At 38.0% G+C, this 23,203-nt stretch overlaps 1 protein-coding gene across 2 annotated transcripts in view; it reads left to right on the forward strand.

Annotated features, from left to right (window-relative positions):
• Positions 1-22,610, forward strand: part of LOC136874619 (gastrula zinc finger protein XlCGF46.1) — an 84,495-nt gene extending 61,885 nt beyond the window's left edge. For both annotated transcript variants that reach the window (XM_068227978.1, XM_068227979.1), the window contains one exon: positions 20,147-22,610. In XM_068227978.1, the coding sequence (XP_068084079.1) occupies positions 20,147-21,074 (928 nt within the window). In that variant the 3' untranslated portion in view covers positions 21,075-22,610. The remainder of the gene's footprint in view (positions 1-20,146) is intronic.
• Positions 22,611-23,203: the final 593 nt, after the last annotated feature.

Genomic DNA, 23,203 nt, shown 5'->3' on the forward strand with positions numbered 1-23,203 from the left:
TCACTTGTAGTAGTCTACCTTTTGTATGCTTTTCTAAAAATAAAAGCGAAATTGCATCTTGTTCCTCTTCAGGATCTGCCACACCCGATATTCTCTTGTTGTTCATGTTGAGGTTATTGTCAGTTACAGGAAGGTGATCATCCACAATATCACGTAAAAGAGAATCAACATATTCCATGCGTGCAGAAACGTCGTTAACTCGTTTCTCTAAATTTCTCTGCACATGGTTAGTGTGCGTACGCATTGTGTCAAGCGAAACTGCTTCGTTTCCATTCATCGCAGGAGCTATTCCTTTCAGCCTTTTGTTCTTAAAATCAACTGCATCCTCTTCTAGTTCACATATGTCATGTATTTCATTTTTAAGATCTAAAATGTCACGTTGTATTTCTTCTTTATTAATACTGTCCTTAACGGTTTTTAACACATAATTTTTATTACAAGCATCCTCCATGTTTATAGGATTGCCGACGTTCTTTAAACGTTTACCATGAATACTTAAGTTTCCGTCAGATGTTGATGTTACGTAATTTGTATTAACCATCATTTTTTCATCTACATATGATTTAGTAGCAATATCATGACGTGATGATGGTCGCGTTACATACACGTTACTGGTTCTGTTGTTTGATGCCATCGTGATGTTCTTTCTCTACTCAACAATTCGAAAATGAGTTCGTTAATGTATACACTCTCGTATTTATATCACATAAAATATATCGAATCCATTTCGATATCGACCTTTGCTTATTTCGCTATCCTTATCGATAACGAGAAAGCTGAATTTCGACTGTGACCAACAACGATAACATAAATCAGTGAACTGGTTGTAACTCATATCGGTGTTCACGTGATCGTCGTAGACATGCCGAAGATTTCTTGCATCTTGTTTAAACAGAATAATGAAATTAGCGTTGTCTCTAATAAGTTGTTTGGGAATGCAGGAATAGGTCTGACATAAGTAAAAAACATCCACGATATGGTGTCGACCTCTACTAAAGTAGTCTTTCATGTGCTGCTGTTTGTCGCTTGCTACATCGTCAAAAATAAACACGGAATTTCTTTGAGCTTTTTCTGGCGGTATTACTTGCTCACGATCAGAGTAAAACTCGCATTTTATTTCTTTAATAGATTTTAAAAGCTTCTCTAGCTCAATATATTTCTTCTGCGACAATGATTTTGAGTAAACATACACATTCTCAAAACGTAACCCGTTCGGTTGCAATAACAAATTAATCATTACATTAGTCTTCCCTGCATTCGATGGTCCGCATATGAGACAGCGTATTGTGTCCGGCAACAGTTTACTATGTTTATTTTTCTTTCCTACTGAACGTTTTGTGTCGTTCAGATTTGCAACAGGTAAAGATATCGATTGTTTTATTGTCTTCACCATCACTTTCTTTTGATGTTGATAATTTTCAACGATCGAGTGCACAGTGGATTTCTTTTTTCTCAAAGTTATTGTTGATTACTAAATAAACACGAACTTTTTTTTACCTTCTTTTTACTTATCTAGTTCCAAAATGGTTCGTGCATCACACTACACGTAGTATTAAGAAGTGCTGGAAGAGCTGTCCTGTTATAGTGATCTAATACTATGTTGCCAACTTCACAACCTCTCATATACCGACAAGAAGGCGACCATTTTCTATGTTCTGTTAACGGGTCATCATCTTTATCCCACGAAAATAATTCGATTCCGCAAAAAATACATTTAACTGCGTCTAGGTATCCCGTGAAGTAAAATCCAGCTTTAGCTAAACTTAAGGGGTCTATCCACGGTACACGCCATCTAGCGAAAGTCCTTATCCGATCTACCTCAGATTTTAAATTTAACGGACGAGGAATGTACGCCATGTCGCTGTAAAATGAGGAGAGCAGAAAAATATCTCTCTTATATATATCTTTCTACCTTTCAGAAAAAAAAAAGAAAAAAAAAACTTACATACATTTTTAGTACTCAACAGTTGCACATCGTGTAAAAATGTAATTCGTATATAACATCACACTTGATAGCAGGAGCTCTTATTTGAGTATGCTGCGTCGAAGACGCAACGTTGTAGCAGCTCCATGTAAACGAGTAGGGAAAGGAGGAATAATAGGCAAAGTTCTTAATAAAGCTATAGATAATTTACCAGTAGAATTGCACATACCAGGTTATGAATTCTGTGGACCTGGGACAAAGTTAGAAAAACGACTTAAGCGTGGTGATCAAGGAATAAATCCGTTAGATAAGGCATGTAAAGAACACGATATCGCTTACGCTACATACAAAGACCAGAACAGAAGGAAAGAAGCAGATGAAATCTTAGCCTCTAAGGCTTGGTCTCGTGTAAACTCTCAGGACGCATCATTAGGAGAAAGAGCAGCTGCACTAGCAGTTACGGGAATTATGAAAGCGAAAACTAAAGTAGGTGGTGGTAGACGAAGAAGAAAATCAAAACATCGAAGAGAACGAGTAAAACCAAAAAAAAGACAACATGCTGTAAAAAAAAGAAAGGTGGTTTTCTTCCACTCCTTCCGATATTTGCAGCCTTGTCGGGCTTGGGCGGTCTAGCAAGTGGAGCTGAGGGCATAGCATCGGCTGTAAACAAGGCGAAAGCCGCACAGGAAGAATTAAAAGAAATGAAGCGCCACAATCGAATGCTAGAAGCGATGCGTGGGAAAGGGCTTTCTACTCGAAACAAAGGAAAGGGCATTTACTTAAATCCTCCAGCATACAAAAGATAATGGAAGGTCTGCCGAATAGAGCATTAACTAACATAGATCTGTATCGTTACGCATATCGTTTAAAAATTCCCTACTTCAGAGGTGTGTTTATGCGAGATACGTTACCGAAAATTTCTCGTAAAAATGAGAGTTGTATTTTGAATTTAGATCCGATAAGTAAATCTGGTTCGCACTGGGTTGCGTTCAGTAAACGAGGTGCGTATGTCTACTACTTCGATAGTTTTGGTAATTTACGTCCCCCAAAAGAGGTATTAGAATATTTAAGAAACTGTTACATTCGATATAATTTTCATTCTTATCAAACTTTTAATTCATCAATTTGTGGTCATCTGTGTTTACTATTTTTATACTGTATAAATAAAGCAAGACCTTAGTATTTGTGTTCAGTGTGCACGATGCCGTATGAAAGACGGATTACACTCGAGGGTAGAGGCTCGAAGATTGATGTAGTATTAGAAACTCCGATTTATTTGAATAGAGCCTCTTTCTATGAAATAGGTCTTGCCGCACTATTTACATCTAATAGTATTCGTAATGTCACTAGTAAAAATAATAAGTTTGCTATATATTTGAATGGTAAAAAAATTCTTTTGAGTGTAGCAGAAGGCATTTATGAATTCGAAGATCTTGTTGCAAAAATAGAAAGTTTGCTAACTATTAAAAATGTGAAACTATTTCTGCGGGAGTACACTCCAAAACTTAGTTTTTTTATCTCGACTATTAACAACAAACCTACTATGCATTCCCCGTTTGACATTGATTTCAATGTACCGAACAGTGTTGGCACTAGCTTAGGTTATCTGTTAAATGTATATGAGAAATATGCTAACCATGAATCACAGCTGAATGAAATAGGTAACGTAATCGTTAATAGCACAAATAACCAGATTGGTATTAAAATGAAGGGAGACAAAACAACTGTACTCACATTACCGGAAGGTAGTTACACTTTTTCGGAAATAGGAGCTCTAGTTCAAGAAGCAATAATTAACAACTTTCCTATTCTCGAAGAGGAGAATGACCCTCTAGATGGAGATAGTAAACTTATTACTATTACTTACGAAAAGACCTATCTTCGCTGTAAAATGTCCTCCAACCTAGACGTAGACTTTGATGTTTCCGATTCAATTGCTGATTTGTTAGGATTTTCACGCCGAAAATATGATGCTAATAAATTACATATTTCAGGAGAGATTATTAAACTTAATAACGTGAACTCGATTCGTGTATGTTGTAATCTCGTGTTAGGTTCCGGTTCCTACCTCAACGGTAAACAAACACATTCGTTATACAATTTTAAACCGCTTGTTCCAGCAGGCTATCCTATCGTAGTTCAACCGTCAACTATAAGCTTCTTACCGGTAAACACTAGTGTTATTCAACATATATCTGTCGTACTCGAAGATCAGTTCGAAAACCCAATCGACTTACAAAATGAGGATGTAACAGTAGAGTTAATTATTCGTCCAGTAAAAATACAGTAATCATATATAACATAAAGCGTACACTTATGTACTATCATTCGAGTAAGGAACAGTTGATCATCAACATCATGGTAGTAATTTACAACAACCAGTCAAAAAACCGAGGATTAAAAGAGGCAGCAGCTAGAGTAGTAAAATATAGAGTAAAGCTAAAAAAACAATCTCATCGTGTACGCGACAAGAAAAAATTAACCTCAAACAATAAAGACTTTTTACAATCGCTAGGCTACCGACTACTATAAGTTCTATTTCTCCTACAGAAACTACTTTACTCTCTTTTCGTGTGCGTAATCAAGGTAACATTACTCTCTTTTTGTGTGAAATCACTTTACAATGCTACCGACTGCCCCCCCCCTAGGATAAAGCATATAAATTCTAATTCTCTACGAAAAACTACTTTAGTCTCTTTTTGTGTACAATCACGCTAACATCAAGGAGAAATATGTTCAACGTAACGGACAAAGTTATATTTGACAACAGAGTTGCTAGGCGGGAAGTAAGGAGCTATCATCCATATGCTGGCACGAAATATGAAAACAACGATGAAATTCGAGTTCCTGTACACAACCAAGAACATATATTTTTACCCTCTGAAGCTGATGTTCACATCGAAGGTGAAATAGTTAGATCAAGCGCAGATAATACACCTTCAGCTACAGCCGTTCCCGATCAAAACTTTGCAGCAAATCTCTTCGATGAAATGCGTATTGAATTGAATGGGAAAGAGATTGAAAGAACACGACGTGTAGGCACGACTAGTGCTATAAAAACTTTCGCCTCTTATTCTAAAAATGAAATGTTAGCGCTGCAAAATGCTGGCTATTTTCCATCAATTTCTACACCACCAAACGAAGCTAATATTATCCACGCGACTACAAAGCTGTTCCATGCAATTATCCCACTGAGTCTTCTTTGCGGATTATTTGAAGACTACAGGAAACCATTCATAAACTGTAAACTTGAATTTATCTTTATTCGTTCTAGAGATGACAAATGTGCACTGTTTTCAGCCAACGCGGAAGATACAGCTAAAGTCAAAGTACGAAAAATGTATATAAAGCTACCAACTCTAATACTGTCCGACGAGGAAGAAGTTAAACGCATAAAGTTAATCCAAAAAAATCCTTCTATTCCTGTAGCATTTCGATCGTGGAGTTATCACGAGTTACCTACTATTCCAAATTCAACGAAAATAATTGGACTGTTATGACTACGTCACAAATAGAAAAACCGAGAGTTTTTATGCTTGCTTTCCAAACCGATCGTAAGAAAATTAATGTTTCTTCTTCTCTGTTCGATCACTGTAATATTCGATCCGTTGGTGTATTCTTAAATTCAAACTTTTATCCCTATGAAAAGGCTGTAGCTAATTTTAACAATGGCGACTACAGTGAATTGTATGATATGTTCATCAAGTTTCGTAATGCGTACTATCAGCTTGATGATAATCGTTCCGAACCGAACATATCACGAAGTGAATTTCACTCGCATTGTCCTATTGTTGTTGTTAATTGCATGGAACAGGTTGAATCGATAAAATCTTCCTCTGTAGATGTTCGCGTTGAAATTGAAACAAACGAACCTATTCCAGCCAACACTACTCTGCATTGCATTATTATTCACGATCGCATAATAAATTATAAACCACTAACGAATGAAGTATTTTTCTTCCAATAATCTTGCGCGAGTTTTTCTTCCTTTTTTTTCTTTCTAATAGTGTATATAAACGAGAGAGTGAAGATTCTCTGCTTCAGTTCTTCGATATCAAGCACACCATGAGTGCAAAACCCAGAGGAGTGATAGTTGACATTCAGAGGTTACCTACTGGAGGTTACGAGATAGCCTGTTGTAATATAGATTCGTCTACAAATGTGTTATCTACTGCTCTATTAGGTATGAGTGTACCTAATTTAGATTTCACGCTTACGTCGTTTTTCAATCTTCTCAGTGAACAACAATACCAATATCTGGTTGTGTGCAACTGTGTTAATGAGTTACGTCTATTAGCACTGCAAGAGTATCCTCGTACATGCATAATTGACTTGAACACTATAGAAGGTGTACCTGATTTAAGAACAATGCGTAACGAGTGTTTCCCTGTTGAGTGCCCGCGCCATTTACCACATGTTGCAAGACATTCAGGCAGCTGTGCTATGTTCAACGTTCACGCAGTTCATAGTTGGCTAAAATCGTCAGATGGTGTGATGAGAATAGTGTGTTCAGTGATAAACAAATTTAAGAAAGAAGGTGTGAGCAGATTCAATAAATTTGAGTGGACTTTCTTCCCTGAAAACATATTATCTATTTACGAACAACATCAGTTAAGTGCGCTCTGGCAGTATCTACCAGATCATCTGAAGGCGAACTTACACCAGGCTTGTCAGGATTCAGGAGCTAACAACAACGACATCGTGCGAGCTTGATATCGGCTACTAATACATCAATTATTAAGGTGAAAAAAAAGATATAATACCATCCTTTTTCCTTGCTTGTTTTTTCGGTTTTATTCTGCTTCTAACTAATTTATTTATTTTTTCTCCTCTGCAGGTGTCTCCTCATAGTGGGATCAACAACAACAACAACAACGTCTGAGCTTGATATTAGATACTATTTCATCAATTATTAAGGTAAAGAAAAAAAATAGTTTCCTTTTTTTTTTCTTTCTTGCTTGCTTTTTCTGTTTTATGCTGCTATCAACTAATTGTTCTTTCTTTTTTTCCCCTCTGCAGGACTCTCCTCTGGTAGCGGTCGAAGATTCAGTCTCTGCAGATCTCTCCTCGTGGTTGCAGTTACAAATTCAATCAGAAGTTTATATTTTGAAAAACCTCTGTAGTTTCCTATTCAATAAACTTGATTGTAAAAAAGAAATATGTTCTCTTTTTTTTTCATTCTCCTACTCCTACTTTAGTTAAGAGTACAAGGAATAAAAGGAGAGGCTGCGCAGGATAGTTTGAAAGAAAATCAACTTTTTGATCATCTAGTGTAGAGTTTTTTATTTTTTCGAGAAAGAAAAAAGATTAAATAAAGGTTTACAATGCACTTTAATATATAAATGATAGAAAATTAACTTACAGTTCAATACTAGTTAGTACAATAGTATACAATGTACTTAAACAGCGAGTGTAATTGTATAAGATTCCTTTTTTTTTTCATAATTAAATAATTATAATAATAGTATGCAATGTAATTTAAAAGTATAAATACAGTACAATACATTGAATAAAAGAAACAGCGAGTGAAATGTTTATCTAGTTTGAAATTCTATAAGCTTACATTTTTTTTTTCATTAATTACAGAATGAAACAAAAGTTTCTCTAAAATAAAAATGATTAAAGTAATCATAGGAGCTTCTCCTCTTATTACTTAATATTCACCTTCAGAGAAAATTACATTATTTTACATACAGAGGGGTAAACTGATGACAAAGTGGAGGAGGTGTTCACAAAAAAAGCAAACCTACTTTGCAAGATAGCTATACATTAGTTATACTTCTTTTCTCTGCAAGACTGTAATGTCCAAATGGTAATGTATTAATTTTGTTATCTGTGATGTACCTTTTGTCATCATTAGCTGTGAGTGCTAGTTTGTATTGACGAACCGTGAACACAGAATGAGAATTGGAAGTAATGCACACTTGTAGTTTGGTCACTTGTTCACCTTCATACAGACAACGTCTATACTGATCAATTGTAAGGTGATCGACAACATTTTTTTTGACACCCTTAGCTTTACATGTAGGTTTCTCTTTTTCACACAACTTAATAGCATACATCTTTGGTCTCAAACCTACAAATTCTTCAACAATACTTCCACCGTTTTCATCCTTCATCAAACCTATTTCACCTGAATTTTTTCTTTCAATTTGGAAAGGATTATTTTCATCATAATTTCCTGTATCAAACAAAACTGAATTTTCCTTCATAAACTCATAGATATCAAATGAAAAATTGTATATTAAACTGTCGGTGTCAGTGTAGAGTAGTTGTGAGTTTGATTCTGTGTTTCTCAAAATAACGTTGTAGTGAAAATCGTTCATTTTCATTTTTGACAAATCTAAAATTGTAGCACCGAGGTAAACCGGTTGATTGTGATGAATTTGAAGTTTCTTCATTTCGATAACCATACACTGTTCGTCTACTATAATACGACGTTTGAAGTTTGCTCTTGAGATCAACGTACCAGCACCATAACGTCCCTTCCACTGTGTGACCCATCTGACGTCGCGCAGCTTCCTTACGTTCATTAATGAACGCCCAAAAATTGCGTTATTCATTAATTTATAGAAACTTTTCTCGAACTCATTTTTTGCTAACTTTCGTTTCTCTGTGTTCAAATCAATGTAGCATTTTAACCATGCGCTCTGATTAAACTGAATCGCTCTGTAAATGTGAGCTACTTTCATACCTAACTCTACACACTGTTTTAATAGCCTATAATGAAGAACATACCGTTCCTTGTTGTAAAGAGTGCTCATTAGTTTCGTAGATTTTTCAGGACACAATGGATAATCGGCATGTTTATCATGAAGTTCTAGCGGGTAGATTAAATCAACTTCTACCATAAACCCAACATCTGCTTCATCTCCTACATTCATAATGTCTAAATTCTCAACGTTTTCGACCCATTGAAAGCCGCCCGTTGGAAGAAACTGTTGCATAGCGAATCCATACAAATTGTTCACGTCAAAGTACATTATGTATGATTCCGGTTTGGACTCATCGTATGTTAACATGTACTTGTTATTTGCTACTGCATGCCGCGTAACGCATTGCACATTACCACCGCGTATGGAGCGTTCGAAAAACTGCAGCATGTCGATATCCTGAAGTAATTCTAGCTGGACAGCTGTTATTTTCTTCATAGCACATCATGCCATAGACGGTACCGTGTAGAAATGAGCGGCATCAATACCATATGTCTCTTTTCCACTCAATCTAAAGTTTTCAAATACATCGGCCAAGAGTAAAGTATCAATTTTCAAGTAAAGATCAGAATATTCACCCAACGATTTACAGTTAAACTTATTCCAAATAAGCTGAGCAAACGCGTAGTTTTCTTCCGAAACAGTTTCACCCTTTAAAGAGCTAAAGAATGAACTCCTTGACGGTAAACTAGTGTCGTCTAACACCTCCATACTAGTAACATATTCGTATGGAAATATCCCTTTCCGAGAAGCGAGTTTAAACTGTAAATCATCGGTGAAATACCGTCTCGTTACAAGCTTTGACTCGTCACTAAGTAATAGCGACATTTTGTCCAGCGAAAAAGGAATAAAGTTGTAAGTGTCTATAAATCTTAGTTCAACACACTGTCTTTGGTTATAACGTATAAAGTTTGAAAATCCTTTGTATCGTTCCATGTTCACTGCTAATAGTTTAATGTTCGTTCTGAGATTTGTCACAACATCCCCTCCCTTCCTATGCAGTTCTCTAATTATGAAATGACCATCATAGGCTGTCAAATTATGGAATGCTACCGGCAAGATAGAAATTTTACGATACTGTAAGTTACACAATTGATGTGCTGATCCCCTGTAAACACCCGTTAAATGACAATGATCGCGAACTTTAATTTCATTATCTGCAATTTCCTTCTCACATATGTGACATAATGTAGACGAAAGAAATTCATTTTCTTGCTCAACAGTTAATGCTAACATTGGTTTCGTATCAAAATAATAGGGCGCAAGCGTGTCCACCAAGTTATACATCTCATCTACGAACCATTTTACACAATCACTACCTCGATAGAGTTTGAAAGAGCACAAATCTCTGTCAAAACTACAGTGTAAATAATATGCTACGCTGTATGGCACATGTTCGTGAATTGGAGTTGAATGTGAGGTGACATCACTTGGAAAACAAGTAGACACAGGTTTCAGTATGCATTCTGTGTCAGCATACACAATAAAAGGCACTGGCTCTTTAACCTTATACTCGGTAAAGTACACTAGCCGTTCGCTATCCGAAGGCATTATACTTTTGCCCACCGGAAATTGTATACAGTTATTAGTATGCAAAGCTAATTTTTCCTTATTAGAAAAGTAAGACAAACACCGTCTGCAAATATAAATTCTATTATGGTTCTTCGTAAGAGATGAGCGCACAAGACGTGGAAGATTCTTAATCAAACAAAAGTGATACTTCTCACTGTCGCCAATCTGAAGCATTAGAAGATCTACGATCTTTTCACACGTTTTATGTGAAATGTACAAAGGTACAAGAGTAAACTCTTTTTTGTCATCATTCCGTCCTATGCACACCCAGTTGTTCTCGTCATACTGCGCTCCGAATACATTCACGGAGATTTCGTTTTGATCTTCAAATTTTCTCATGTATCTCATTTCCATCGGGATTGGTATGTCTTTTAAATTTAAAATTGCATTATAATGTGGATAAGAAGAAATGCGATCTACATGATGTTTAGCTGGAACTAAGCCAGCAACTACACTCCACGCAAAGCAAGCATCTCGTGTGTTCCGCAGATTAATAACTGCTTTCTTGTTTCGAATTGCTGTAGGCAACGTTAGACTAGTTGGCGACTTGCCCACGTGAAAACCTACATTTTTATTAATGTTTATCCGCAATTCGCGAATTCGTAGCAGAGACCATCCCGAATCACGAGCCTCGAACTCTGATAATTTTTTCAGAATCGGTCTCGTTACATGTTCGTTGTACCATTCTCTTAAATTAGTACCGTCAGTAATTTCAGCGTTCCTTGTATGAAAATAATTGTTATCGATTTTCTCGTGACGGACATGTTGTGTGCAGAGAACGGTATTTACTTTTAATGCTTGTGTCTTGAGTGCTTCCTTCACGTATTTATTAAACCACACGTAAGATTTATCTAGGAACTCTTCGGGGAGTAAGAAATCATTGTTAACGTTTACCACCGCTAGTGTGTACACTCTGCGCCTAAAAGCTTCCTCGATTTGTTTACACTGGAAAGCAGACAAATCTTCTATCTGAAAAGTTAGTCCATTAACAGCGCGAGCGTGAAAATAAATTTCTAACATCTGATTACGCATTTCCTCTAGCTCGTTAAGATTTTCAATCAGCTTGAACTGAGCTTCTTCTCGCTCGTCGCTAGGTTCGAACCGATATGAAATTAGTATTGATCCATTTACCTCCCTCATAAACGCGCGAATGCGTTCAAACGCTCTATCGAAATGAGTTTGCATTCTACCCGCATCTTCATCTGTCTGTAAATTAATGTCTAGTTTCCTACGTTTGCTGCTCGACTCCATGACTACAAAAAAAATTACGATTTGGTGCTAAATTTTTCAGCAATCTCAAGACAAGTCCAGCAGTTGCTGTAGCAACGACTTATCAAGAATGTACAATCCGTCATTACACAGTATAACCATCGAGCTAGGTCACTACCTTCTGCATCGCGTGAACAGTGTACAGCTTCGCTAGGAAACTCCTCCTGAAGCTTCCCTAGCAATGTATTACGGTAATAGGAAATGTTATTTGAATTTTGTGACGAAAAGGAAAATTCAATTTTATAAATTTCTTCGAATGTATTATAGCCAAGAAATAAAAGAAAATGTTCATTACTTGAAAGTTCACTCAAAAGAAATCGCACTACAGCAGCTGTCACTTCCTGCTGGCTTTCGTAAGCTTTACTCAGGTTCGTCACATATACTGTATAACTGAAAAGAGAACCCCCTCTGTTCCATAGTTCAATACAATTAGCACTCACTTCTTGTTCTTGTTGTGCGCTCAGTTGTCCCGCTTCATCTTCAACAGGCTGTGAAGTAGCGACCACATCCTCCTCTCGATGTACTTGAAGACGACGACTCTGTATGCTTGGATATGCTTGATGTTCAGTTCCTGGTTTAATCTCAACTTTCTTCCACTTCATCATATTACCACCTCGGACCTGAAAAGACAACACCACATACTATTTTCAATTAACAAAACAATTATGCGAATACGGCGAGAAAAAAAAATTACATTAAGAACGAAAATACTCTCTGCATACTTACTTAGTTAAAATAGATGTCGTAACTGATGACATTCTACTGTAGGAAGCACACTTGATGGTAGCCCCTCTCCATGCCTCTGTACATCATTTTCAAGTTGTTTTTTAAAGAATTTATTTCTTCTATTTCTTCTGCTGTAAGTTTTGAGAATTGCGCCGGCAGGAAAACACTCACAGTCTCCTCATCTTCCCCTTCTATATCAACGATTATTTTCCTCCCAAATCTTGTTTCTACCGCTCTCAGCGCTTTAACCTTAAATGGATGGTTAAGTTGCAACTCACTTAACTTTCTATTATGATATTGTGGTGCCTTGGCAATTTTGTTTAATTTCATTAACATATCCATTCTGTTGAAACTGTTATATCTTTTTAAAATTAACAAACTAAATAAACTTACACTTACTGAAGAGGAAAGAAAAGTAGTAGTAGTAGTAGTAGAGAACTCTTCCAACTAGATGATAGTTTTCATGTTGCGCTCTGCTCCTTAAATACTCCCTGCCACCACCTTCACTCCTCACCAGTAGGCTGGACTTGTCACTAGTTCACCTTCACTCAAAATTACAACCTACAAAAAACATCCTGTTCATGACAGAGATAACCTTCAACAAGTTAGAAAGCGGATCTTGCCTAGTAACAGCTGCACTGTAGCACTCCTTAGTGTTTCCCCCTCACCCCTCTAGTAAGAGAGGAGTGAGGGATCATTTTTTTTTTTTTACATAAACTAACATCCTGTTCAGCTTTCACCAGCAAGTGACCTATTAAAGCAAATCCAGTTGCCACATAGTTACTGTACCTTGGACACAAGAGTAACCTTTCAAGAAAATTAATTACCTCTTACATAAAGACCTCTGAGTGTGTTGTCCTCATTCTACATGTGGTTGACCCCCTTAGCCAGTGAAAGCTACTCCAGCAAAATCCAGTCACAGCACCTTGCCTCCCCACACCTTTCAAGAATTAATTACCTCTCACATTAAGACCTTGCAGTATGTGTAGTTAACATTCCACACACGCCTTGCCAAGTGAGAGGCCCCTTCAGGGAGTGAAGCGCACGGGGGCATGCGCAGTGGCTGCCGCTGGTCCAGAATTCTTCTATCGAAACTCTGGTCCAGCTTTCTTCTAGATCCTCTACTGCCAGGAGGTATACAAATTGTTCTTGAAGCTATTATTTTATTTACAACCGTGACATCTGTTTTTAAGTTTTCAGATAGATATTCATTCATTATATTCATAATGTTGTTGTGATGGGATGGATTTATGAAGTTTAATTGCTACATCTCCGTGACATATATTGGGGCATTGCTCGCATGGTCTTAAGAGAACACACGTTTTCAAAATAAACTTCCATTTTCTACAATAGTGGACAGGGATCAAGGGGAAATAATGCACAGTTCATTCCTGTATCAGTGAACGTTCCGTCAAAGTGAGTCTGGAACTTCGATCGCGCCGCTAGCTGAATCTGACACAGAACATCAGGACAGTGGAATGGGGGAATATTCTGAAGCACCATAGGGATGATTTTTGGAAGTTCTCATTGGAAGGAGTGGGAGAGTGTAAGGGAAGGGTGGAGAATGGAGTTCAACGGGGGTGATAGGTAACACTTTTTTGGTTGAGTGGGAGGATCTAGAGGTTTATCCTTCAATTTCACTGAGAAAGTTGGAAGAACTTTGCCGCAAGTGTTGCATTTGAGTGGTTCCTTTTTCGTGCAAGCACTTGCAGTGCGAATACCACAAAAATAGCACATTTGTTTTCAAGAATGCAATAGTACAATGATCACGGTATTGGTAGCGATCGCAGTGTCTGCGCTGTGGTCAAGATGACCAAGAGGCCTCCACATGATGTCGCTTCGCGTAGTTCAGCACATCATCCCTCAGCAGATCGTTCATTGTTGCCGTATTCCGGAACAGGATACGCATCAGCGAGGTGTGTCTGTTAGAATTCCGGATCCTAATGGCCTGGAATATTTGGTGTCCATTTTACTCAAGTGGGCAGGGATGACGTCTTCCTTTTAGCTGCTAACGACCCCATATGCCACGACTGACTAGGTGGATGGTTGCGCTGCATTGTTGAGCCAGATTCTGTGCTGGATCATGCGTCCAAAATGCGCCAGTCCTCTTTCGTGGACTGGGACTGTGTTAAAAGATCTAGAAGTTTTGATGGTATGGTATGACCATCTTTGCTTCACCGAATTTGTAGGTGGTAACCTCATGTGTTGTTTGTAGAAGCTTTGAGTTTATATTATAGATTGTTATCGGGTTGATATTTCTCAACTTCGCTATGTGGAATGGGGTAGAATTACCGGTGTTTGTTGCAGTGCCATCGGGTTTTGTGTTCTTGTATTTTGTGTGGCAGTCCAGTGTTTCTTGCTGCCTTTGCTCAGCTCCTGATTTATATTGACATAAATCCCGGCGAGCGGTTCCCTGCTGGTGAATGGAACTGTGCTAGAATATCACTACCTATTATGTTGAGACATGATATTCCAGCTGACTGACTGACAGTGGTTCGTATGTACTGCCAGTCAATGCGAGTGGGATTTATTCCTCTGGAGCAATAACAAGCTACTTGCATTGGTTTTGTCTTCCAGGATCCTAGCCTGTTTTCCTGCCTACTCCTCCACTGCAGTTTGTTTTCGTCATGGTGGTGTTGGTGGTGTGGAATTTGGAGACACCCTAGGAGACTTACTTATGGTGCTCTCTGTTGCTTTTCTCTTGAAGTTGTTGTGTTGCCGCTCATCGTTGTGTTGTCATACTACTCAATATTCGAATCTCTTGATGAACCGATTCTCTGTCAAGAGATATGAAAAGCATATTGCTGAGCGAATATGAGTATTAACACATTTATTTGCAAAGGAATTTGTAGAATTTGGGGCTCAAATCTCTATCTCTGAAATCAGAGATTCTTAACGGTGGTGGTGAGGAAAGCATTTATTTTAATCTGAAAGGATGAAGTATAAATTTTAACAGCAATTCTGTTATGTCTATTCGAAAAAGGTGTAAATTCGATTGTCTGTTAAGGGGTTGGGGAGATATATCTGAGGTTTACTCAATTTTGTAACAGAAATGAGTATAGAGTAGAAAGAGGTCATGCACAACTCCGTCCATGAGGAGGTCAAACGCTACTAAGTCTTTGAGGAGGACGAGTTTCACGCTACAGTGACGTTACCTTGACCAGCATGGTGTGAAAATGGGAACCCACTGTAAAACTATCTTCAGAGTTGGGGTTCGAACTTACCATCCATGAATGGAAGTTCTTGGTTATAGCACCGATAACCATGTAGCTAAATCGCTCTGTGGAGGAGGAAAGCACGCCGACTCCGGGATGCAACAGCCTGATGCATTATCGACCGTTGAGCCTCAAAGCTAAGCTCTATGATTTATCCCAAGGTTTTTCCAATCATACCGGGCATAATGACGTCTTTAACGAATTTTCTGTTGGATCCGCTGATTGTTTTGTGTTCACGGCATATTTATCGTCATTCATTTTATATGTCAGTGAATACATTTTGAAGTTTTAGTTATCGTTTCATTTTCTTGCACGTCGAACCTAAGAGGCCTATTACCTACCTCGCAGGCACTTTTAAACAAGAAATATAATCATCATCATTGATCTAGTTTGTACCCGTGTTTAGTCCCACGATGTGAGGAGCACCATCGCTCTGCAAAGCTTGTGAGTGTTACCCTTATGTGAGGAACACCTTCGGTCTGCGTTACCTCTGAGTGGTGCCATACTGTGTGACATGCCATGGTTGAACAGTACCTTGGATTATTACCACCATTCGAGGAACGCCATGATTACGTTACTTGTGAATAGTATTTGAGGAAGGCCATGGTTCTGCTTTACTGGTGACTAGTTCTAATATAAAAGGTAGTGATACGGATTTTGAAAACCTTTGGACATCAAGTATCATCTCTGGAAGTAAGGTGTTGCGAATTGGATCCACTGATATTATTGGCTTCACTATCATTTTGTCATCGTCATTCGTTTTAGATTTTATTTCACACTACCAACAAGAGTTCTTCCTGGAATGGTACGGTTTGCAAACTTGATAATCTTAGCAATTCTGCTTGTAAGAAGTTCAAACAAGCCAACATAGATTATCTTCGCAAGTTTTTGAGGGCAAATAAGCGTTGTTGTCTGTGTTTTTCTGCTTCTCATGTTTCTAAACTGTGTAAGCGACACCACTGGCCCTAGGTTAATTGACCCCACAACTTATTGGTTTGTAAAGAACAATTCATTTCCAATAACGAAATAAATGTTAGGTGCTGTGCATTTGTTTCACCCACTCAAATATTTTGCTAAGAGCATCTTGTATACCAGCGAAAAACACTTCAGTATAGATTGTACTAGTTATAGATTTATTGCGACAGGGGGAGACATGAAGCCTGACTTTTCTATTAAGACTTGTCGGTTACTTATATTTTGTTTAGTCAATGCTGATTCATCGCCTGGAAGGTTCACATGAAACATTGTTTTTTTCTCTAATATGCCAGACTATACATTGAATTTTACTGTGCACTTGTGAATACGACCACAAGCCAAATTTCTGCACAGCAAATTTATTGTTCCAATTGTAACATTGCTCATGACGTCATATAAGTGTTAGTATATTTAATCAGCCTTCTACTATTGATATCTTGCTGGGAGCTGTTGCCTACTTTGAAATTGTGTCTTCTGATATCCTGCATAAAAAAGGTTATTACACCTTGATTGATGACCGAATATCAGGCGCCATCCTTTAGTCTTGCGTTAAGATTAACGCCAAAGTTCGGGATGTCAGCCTTGTGAAACTTGCTTCCCTTGAAATAAAATCGCAGACGTTATGGAATCTTGAAGGACTTTATCAACCAATTCTTACTCAGGAAGAAAGAGCTTGTAAAGGACATTTTTGGAATAATAATCGAATGGATGATTCTGGCAGGTTTTTGGCAAATTTCTTATTCATCCTGAAGTATCACCCATAACTAGGTCTAAATAATGTTGTTAAAATACTCAAACACATTGAAAATAACTTTGCTAGATTTCTGGACTTGAAACAGCAGTATGTAATTTTCTTATGTGAAATCAGTGAATTCGGACACGAGGAAATTGCATCCCTCGAGACTTCTAACTCATTAAGCTTTTACATGCCCCATCATTGTGTGCTCAATTACTCTGATACGACAATCAACCAAGGAGCTGAGTTTGACGAAAGTTGTGAATATTGAAATGGGATAGCATTGAATTCTTTGTTAATTGTCGACCCAATAATTCAGGCTGACTTCCAGTCTATTGTTTTAATTTTCAGGATATATATTGTTGCTCTTTCACGTGATAATGCTAAGATGTACAGGCGTGTGTTAATACATCCAAACCACAAGAGTCTTCAGAAAATTGTGTGGCGTAAATACTCTGATGAATGCATCACTACTGTTCCACGTTTGCCCACTGTCTTGCTAAGACATGTCTAGCTCAACTTGTTGGTCAACGCAGAGAATTTCACCCCATTGCATCCTCTTCTTTTTACTTTGAAGACGTGTTGACAGGTACTAGTTCAGTTGGAGAAAGTAAGGAGCTTCAATCAGAACTTTTTCTGTGCTTTTTAGTACACATGTGTATCCCAGAAAGAGAGGCCAAAGTGTCCAGAAGCCCTTGACAATGTCCATGTAGATGATAGAGAAATCCTGTCAACATGTAACATCACTAAGAATGAAGTTATTAAATCATTAGGTTTTTGGGATCATAAATTAGGTGTGTTTTTGTTACAAATGAACTTGAAGGAAGCACGTAAGAAAATCACTAAGAGAAGCATTCTCACAGTCGTTGCCGCCTTATTGGTCTCTGTTGAATTGTTTGGATGCACTGTGGTTTCGTGCAGACTTGTACAGCCGCTTTGGCATGTGGAAAATTATTATGGATTCTCTGCTAAAGCCTTTATCTGAAATTATTGAGAATTTGAGTGCTATTAACTCTCTTGGTGCCAGGCGGTAGTGCGAGCATCCGCCCTTTAAATTGCCAGAGCCGATCTGGTCGGCCGTCAACAATCCAGTCGGAAGTTGCCAGAGCCGATAACATCGGCCTGCTTAAAATTTTGTTATATACGTAATTTTGAGGCAACCTATAGTTACGTGCATACTTTTGTTACAACCTGTAGTAAAGGGGCTACGCGTTATTGTGTGCCTGGCCTTGCTTTGGCAGTTCTAAGAGGGAGTTGTACCTTTCACAAGAGTCGTTTCCTGTGTTTACAAATACCGCTAACCGGTCAGTAAGAGATTGCTCCTTGCAGTGAGTGGATTTGTGACAGGAAAATGACATGTTGTTCACGTGATAATTTTTCAGCAGGTATTGATGACAATAAATAAATGCAGTATTTAGATCAGTGCGATGTTAACGCTGATTTATCGGATAGCGATAGGGAATTTAGTACAGAGAGTAGCGACGAAATTATACCGGACACGTCCGCGGAATCGCCGCAGCTAAAGAAGAGACGTTTAATTGCGTCTAACAGCACTAAAGCTACTCTGAATATGGTGGTAGATGAAACTAGTGATAACGAATTTGATGATGATGATGATGATGTCTCTGGAGAACATTTTGTGGAAATTTGTCCCAATGAACCCGACAACATTCCTCAACCTCCTGTCTCCTTGAAGGACCTAAACATGCCCAACCGTCTGATTCTCCGCCCATATCACACTTAAATTTACTTTTCACTTACTCTCTGCTAAACCTTATAGTCACATATAGTCCTCTATCATTACCTAAACGCCGGTCTCCGCGGGCCAAGTGTAGCGTGCCTGCCTGTCACCCGGAGGGCATGGGTTCGATTCCCGCCCAGGTCAAGAATTTTCGCCTGGTCCTGAGAGTTGGTTCGAGGTTCACTCAATCTAAGTGACCCTAAGTGATTGCAATTGAGGAGATATCTGAGGGTGAGAGGGCGACTCCGGTCTGGAAAACCAAGAATAATTACTGAGAGAATCCGTCTCACTGACCATGATTCACCTCCTAAACTGCAGGTACCGAACTGAGCAGGGGACGCTTAGTAGGTCAAAGCAAATCACGGCTTTAGTGCCATACATGTCTTAATTTCGAAAATTCTGTTGTATTGTAAAATTATTTTTCTAATATATATAACAACCGAAAACGAGAAACTATTTTTCTGAAAACAAAAACTATAATATCAACTACTATTTTTTACTTATTTAATGATTCAGAATTATTTTAATACTGTGTTGTCCGCACGTAGAAAATTAGTTGTCAGTATTTGCGAAACATCGATACATACACGCGAATTTCATCGGTGAGTAAAATTATCTTGTTTTTATTAGCGCCATATGTTTGAATTTTTATTTTATACGTTTTTATTTTTCTCGTCCAAATTAGTTATTCTATAGAACTGTATTTAGAAATACATTATACATAATTACGTATATTCTTTTGTGTCGTAAATTATTTTTTCAAAGTAGATAATGAGAGAGAAAGTGCGAAGATATTTTTCTTTTCCTAAAAATAAACGTTTTCGACAACTATAAATCAACTATAAAACGTTTTTGACTCTTATATCACTCCAAACCAGTTTCTTATTTTACGTAGTCGATGTGTAGAAAATTTCATGCCGGTATTTGCTATACACCGATAGAAATACGCGAATTTTAAAATACATGTATTTCCACTGAAAACGGCCTGGCACTTTACAGTAGTAGAGTGGAGGCGAAGCTCTGACCTCTTCCAGCTGATGGGGAGCGACCGACCAGATCGGCTCTTGGCTCCAAGAGGGTTAATTACCTTCTAATAATAAAAGAAACAAATTCGGTACATATATACTGTATATATATATATATATATATATATATATATATATATATATATATATATATATATATATATATATATATATAAAATTTGCCACTGATTTCTGTTTTTAGTTACCTAAGTTGGAAAATGTAATAACTTTTGTGTTTTCTGTTCTCCAGACTTCAGGATGTCGCATTACTGACCGGAGCTCATTCTGATGAAGGCCCAATCCATACTACAAGACAATGGGTAATCTCTTGTATTGAATGTGGGAGTAACTTTTCACAAAAATCTGCTTTTCGTAAACACCTGCGCGCTCATAGTACAAGGTGTAAGGACTCTTATACTGAATATAGTTATATGTCTTCGAATAAGACGAATTCTCGACAACACATCTCTACACATACTACAGAGCGTCACTTTTCCTGTCATGATTGTGGTAGGAAGTTCAAACGAAAGTATGATCTTAAAAGCCACATGATCACTCACTCTGGTGAGCGTTCGTACGGTTGTGATCAATGCAATAATAAGTTCTTCTTTAAATTCGCTCTGCGAGAGCACCTCCGCACACATAGGGGGGAACGTCCACATTCCTGTGTTCTATGCAATCAGAAGTTTACAAAGAAGTCGGGTCTAAACACACACATGCTTATACATAGCGGCGAACGTTCTCACCAATGTGATATATGTAAAAAGAATTTGTCCACTAAAGGAAGTCTTAAAATACATAAGCTAACACATACGGGAATGCGCCCATTTATATGTGATCAGTGTGGTAATAATTTTTCCATGAAGTCGATCCTTGAACGACACATGGTTACACATACCAAAGTGCGTCCACACTGCTGTAGTCGGTGCGATAAGACGTTTTCTCACAAGATATCTCTCAAGCAACATCTGCTTACGCATACTGGTGCACGTCCTTTTTCATGTATTCAGTGCAAAAAGAAGTTCTCAAGGAAGTCTTACTTGGAGAGCCATATTATTTCACACACTGCAGACCGTCCATATTGTTGTGACCAATGCGGAAGGAAGTTCGGTCGAAAGAGTAATATGCGACAACATTTGCTAAACCATAGTAATGTGCGGCTCCATTTTAGTGATTAATGCAATAAGAAATTTTCAAAGAAGTGGCACCTTCAGGATCATACGATTACACATACATAACATCGCTGACAATCCTTGTAATCAATGTGGCAAGAGATTTTAATAACAGTATATCCTTTGAGAACAGCTGCTCACCCATACTGCATACTATCGCATACTGGTGATCAATGTGGCAAGACGTTTTAACAAATATCCAACCATTGACAACACCTGATCACTCATACGGTTTGCGTTTACAATCCTGGAATCAGTGTGGAAAGAATATTTCCCTAAAGGATTCACTGCAACAATGTCTGATTACTTATCTTTAGAGCGTCCACATTTTTTATCAGTGTGGTAATGAATTTTCTTCTTCTTTATGTTAACAATGGAGGGTAGTTTTCCCTCGGACTCAGTGACGGATTCCTCCTCTACCGACTCACGGACAATGTCCCGGAACTTCAGACTCTGGGTCAGGGATACAACTGGGGAGACTGACCATTACCTCGCCCAGGTGGCCTTACCTGCTATGCTGAACAGGCGCCTTGTGAGGGATGGGAAGATTGGAAGGGATAGGCAAGGAAGTGGGTAGAAGGCGGCCGTGGCCTTAATTTAGGTACCATCCTGCCATTTGCCTGAAGAAGAGTTGGGAAACCTCGGAAAACAACCTCCGGGATTTCTGAGGTGGGAATTGTACCTTCCACTACTCATTTGACCTACCGAAGCTGAGTTGACCTGTTCCAGCCCTCGTACCACAATTCAAATTTCATGGCAGAACCGGGATTCGAACCCGGGCCTCTAGGGGGTGGCAGCTAATCACACTAACCACTACACCAAAGAGGCGGGCAATGGATTTTGTACCAAATTTCATCTTCGAAAAAAATATGCTCATCCATACTGGAGAGTGTACACATTCTTGAGATTAAGGGGGAAAATAGGCAAAATTGCACCGTTTAAAGAGGATTATCTAACTCTCAGCATTTTAAAGATAACATTATAGAATTCTGTATGCATGGTTTGGGCATATGTGTGTTAATTATGTTAATTGTGGTGATAAGTTAAGCGGTGCCTATTTTATGGATATTTCAACTTTCTGAAATATGTACTCGATTTAAAAAACCATCAAGTACTAAGTTACCAAATTTGCCGCATAATATCTAAAGAATAATTGGAAGATATATTTTGAAAGATATCTTGTTTACTTTTATTTTTTAGAGGAATTCGTATTTGAGGATCTAAATTTGTATAAACTTAGAGTGACTTGTTACCTCATAAAATCCGAAATGTTTTCTTTAAAAATGTTTTTCTGCAGGAAGTTATGTATATTAATGTTTTGTAGAAGCATACCAAGTATCATCATTGTATTTTGAAAAATATAGAGGGGAAAAACACATTAAACTTTTAAAAAATGTACGTTACTTGAATCATAGATTTGAGATTGCTTAAATTGTTTTACCATTCTTGTAATGAATTAGTGCAGAGCAAATCCATATTTTTCTGTTTCCTCTTTCCCCTCCACCTGTTTCTTCTTTGAGTTTCTCCTTTGATACGCCTTAGTTTCAAATTTTATCACTGTGGAGTCACCTGTAGCAATTCTGTCATCTATGTCCATTAGACAATAAACTGTGAAAGCTTCTGCCTGCAATCCCAGTCTCTTCGAAGTCTGTATGCTCTATAACATTTCCATTTTTAAACACAAAACAATCATCATGTAATGCCATTTTCAGCACATTTGAAAAGGCAAATACAGTTTAGGGACATCTCCACATAATTGAGTTGAAACCGTCTTTAGGATTCTCGGTTCTGCCATGCAAACACTTCAAAAAAAATTATTTTCGAGAACCCTAAAGGGTGGTTTGACTGACTTGCTCTTTTAAGGCTGTAAGTGACTCATTGAGCATTGATATGCTGTTAGACAGTACACTGCAGGAACATGTCTTAGCTTTCCAGGAACTTTCAATCTGCTCTGCATACCACCATTGGAGGTCATAAAAGCATCATTCACCGCTATACCTACCACTTTATGTCCTGCAAGGCCGTTGTGGGGCAAATTCACTTAAGTTTGGAGTTTAGGGATTCATTAATGCTCTGGATGCGGTCTCCTACACACCTGTTCATTATAACTGTTTTAACTATATCTAAATACAGCT

This window comes from Anabrus simplex, chromosome 5 (assembly GCF_040414725.1).
Source record: "Anabrus simplex isolate iqAnaSimp1 chromosome 5, ASM4041472v1, whole genome shotgun sequence".
NCBI lineage: Eukaryota > Metazoa > Arthropoda > Insecta > Orthoptera > Tettigoniidae > Anabrus > Anabrus simplex.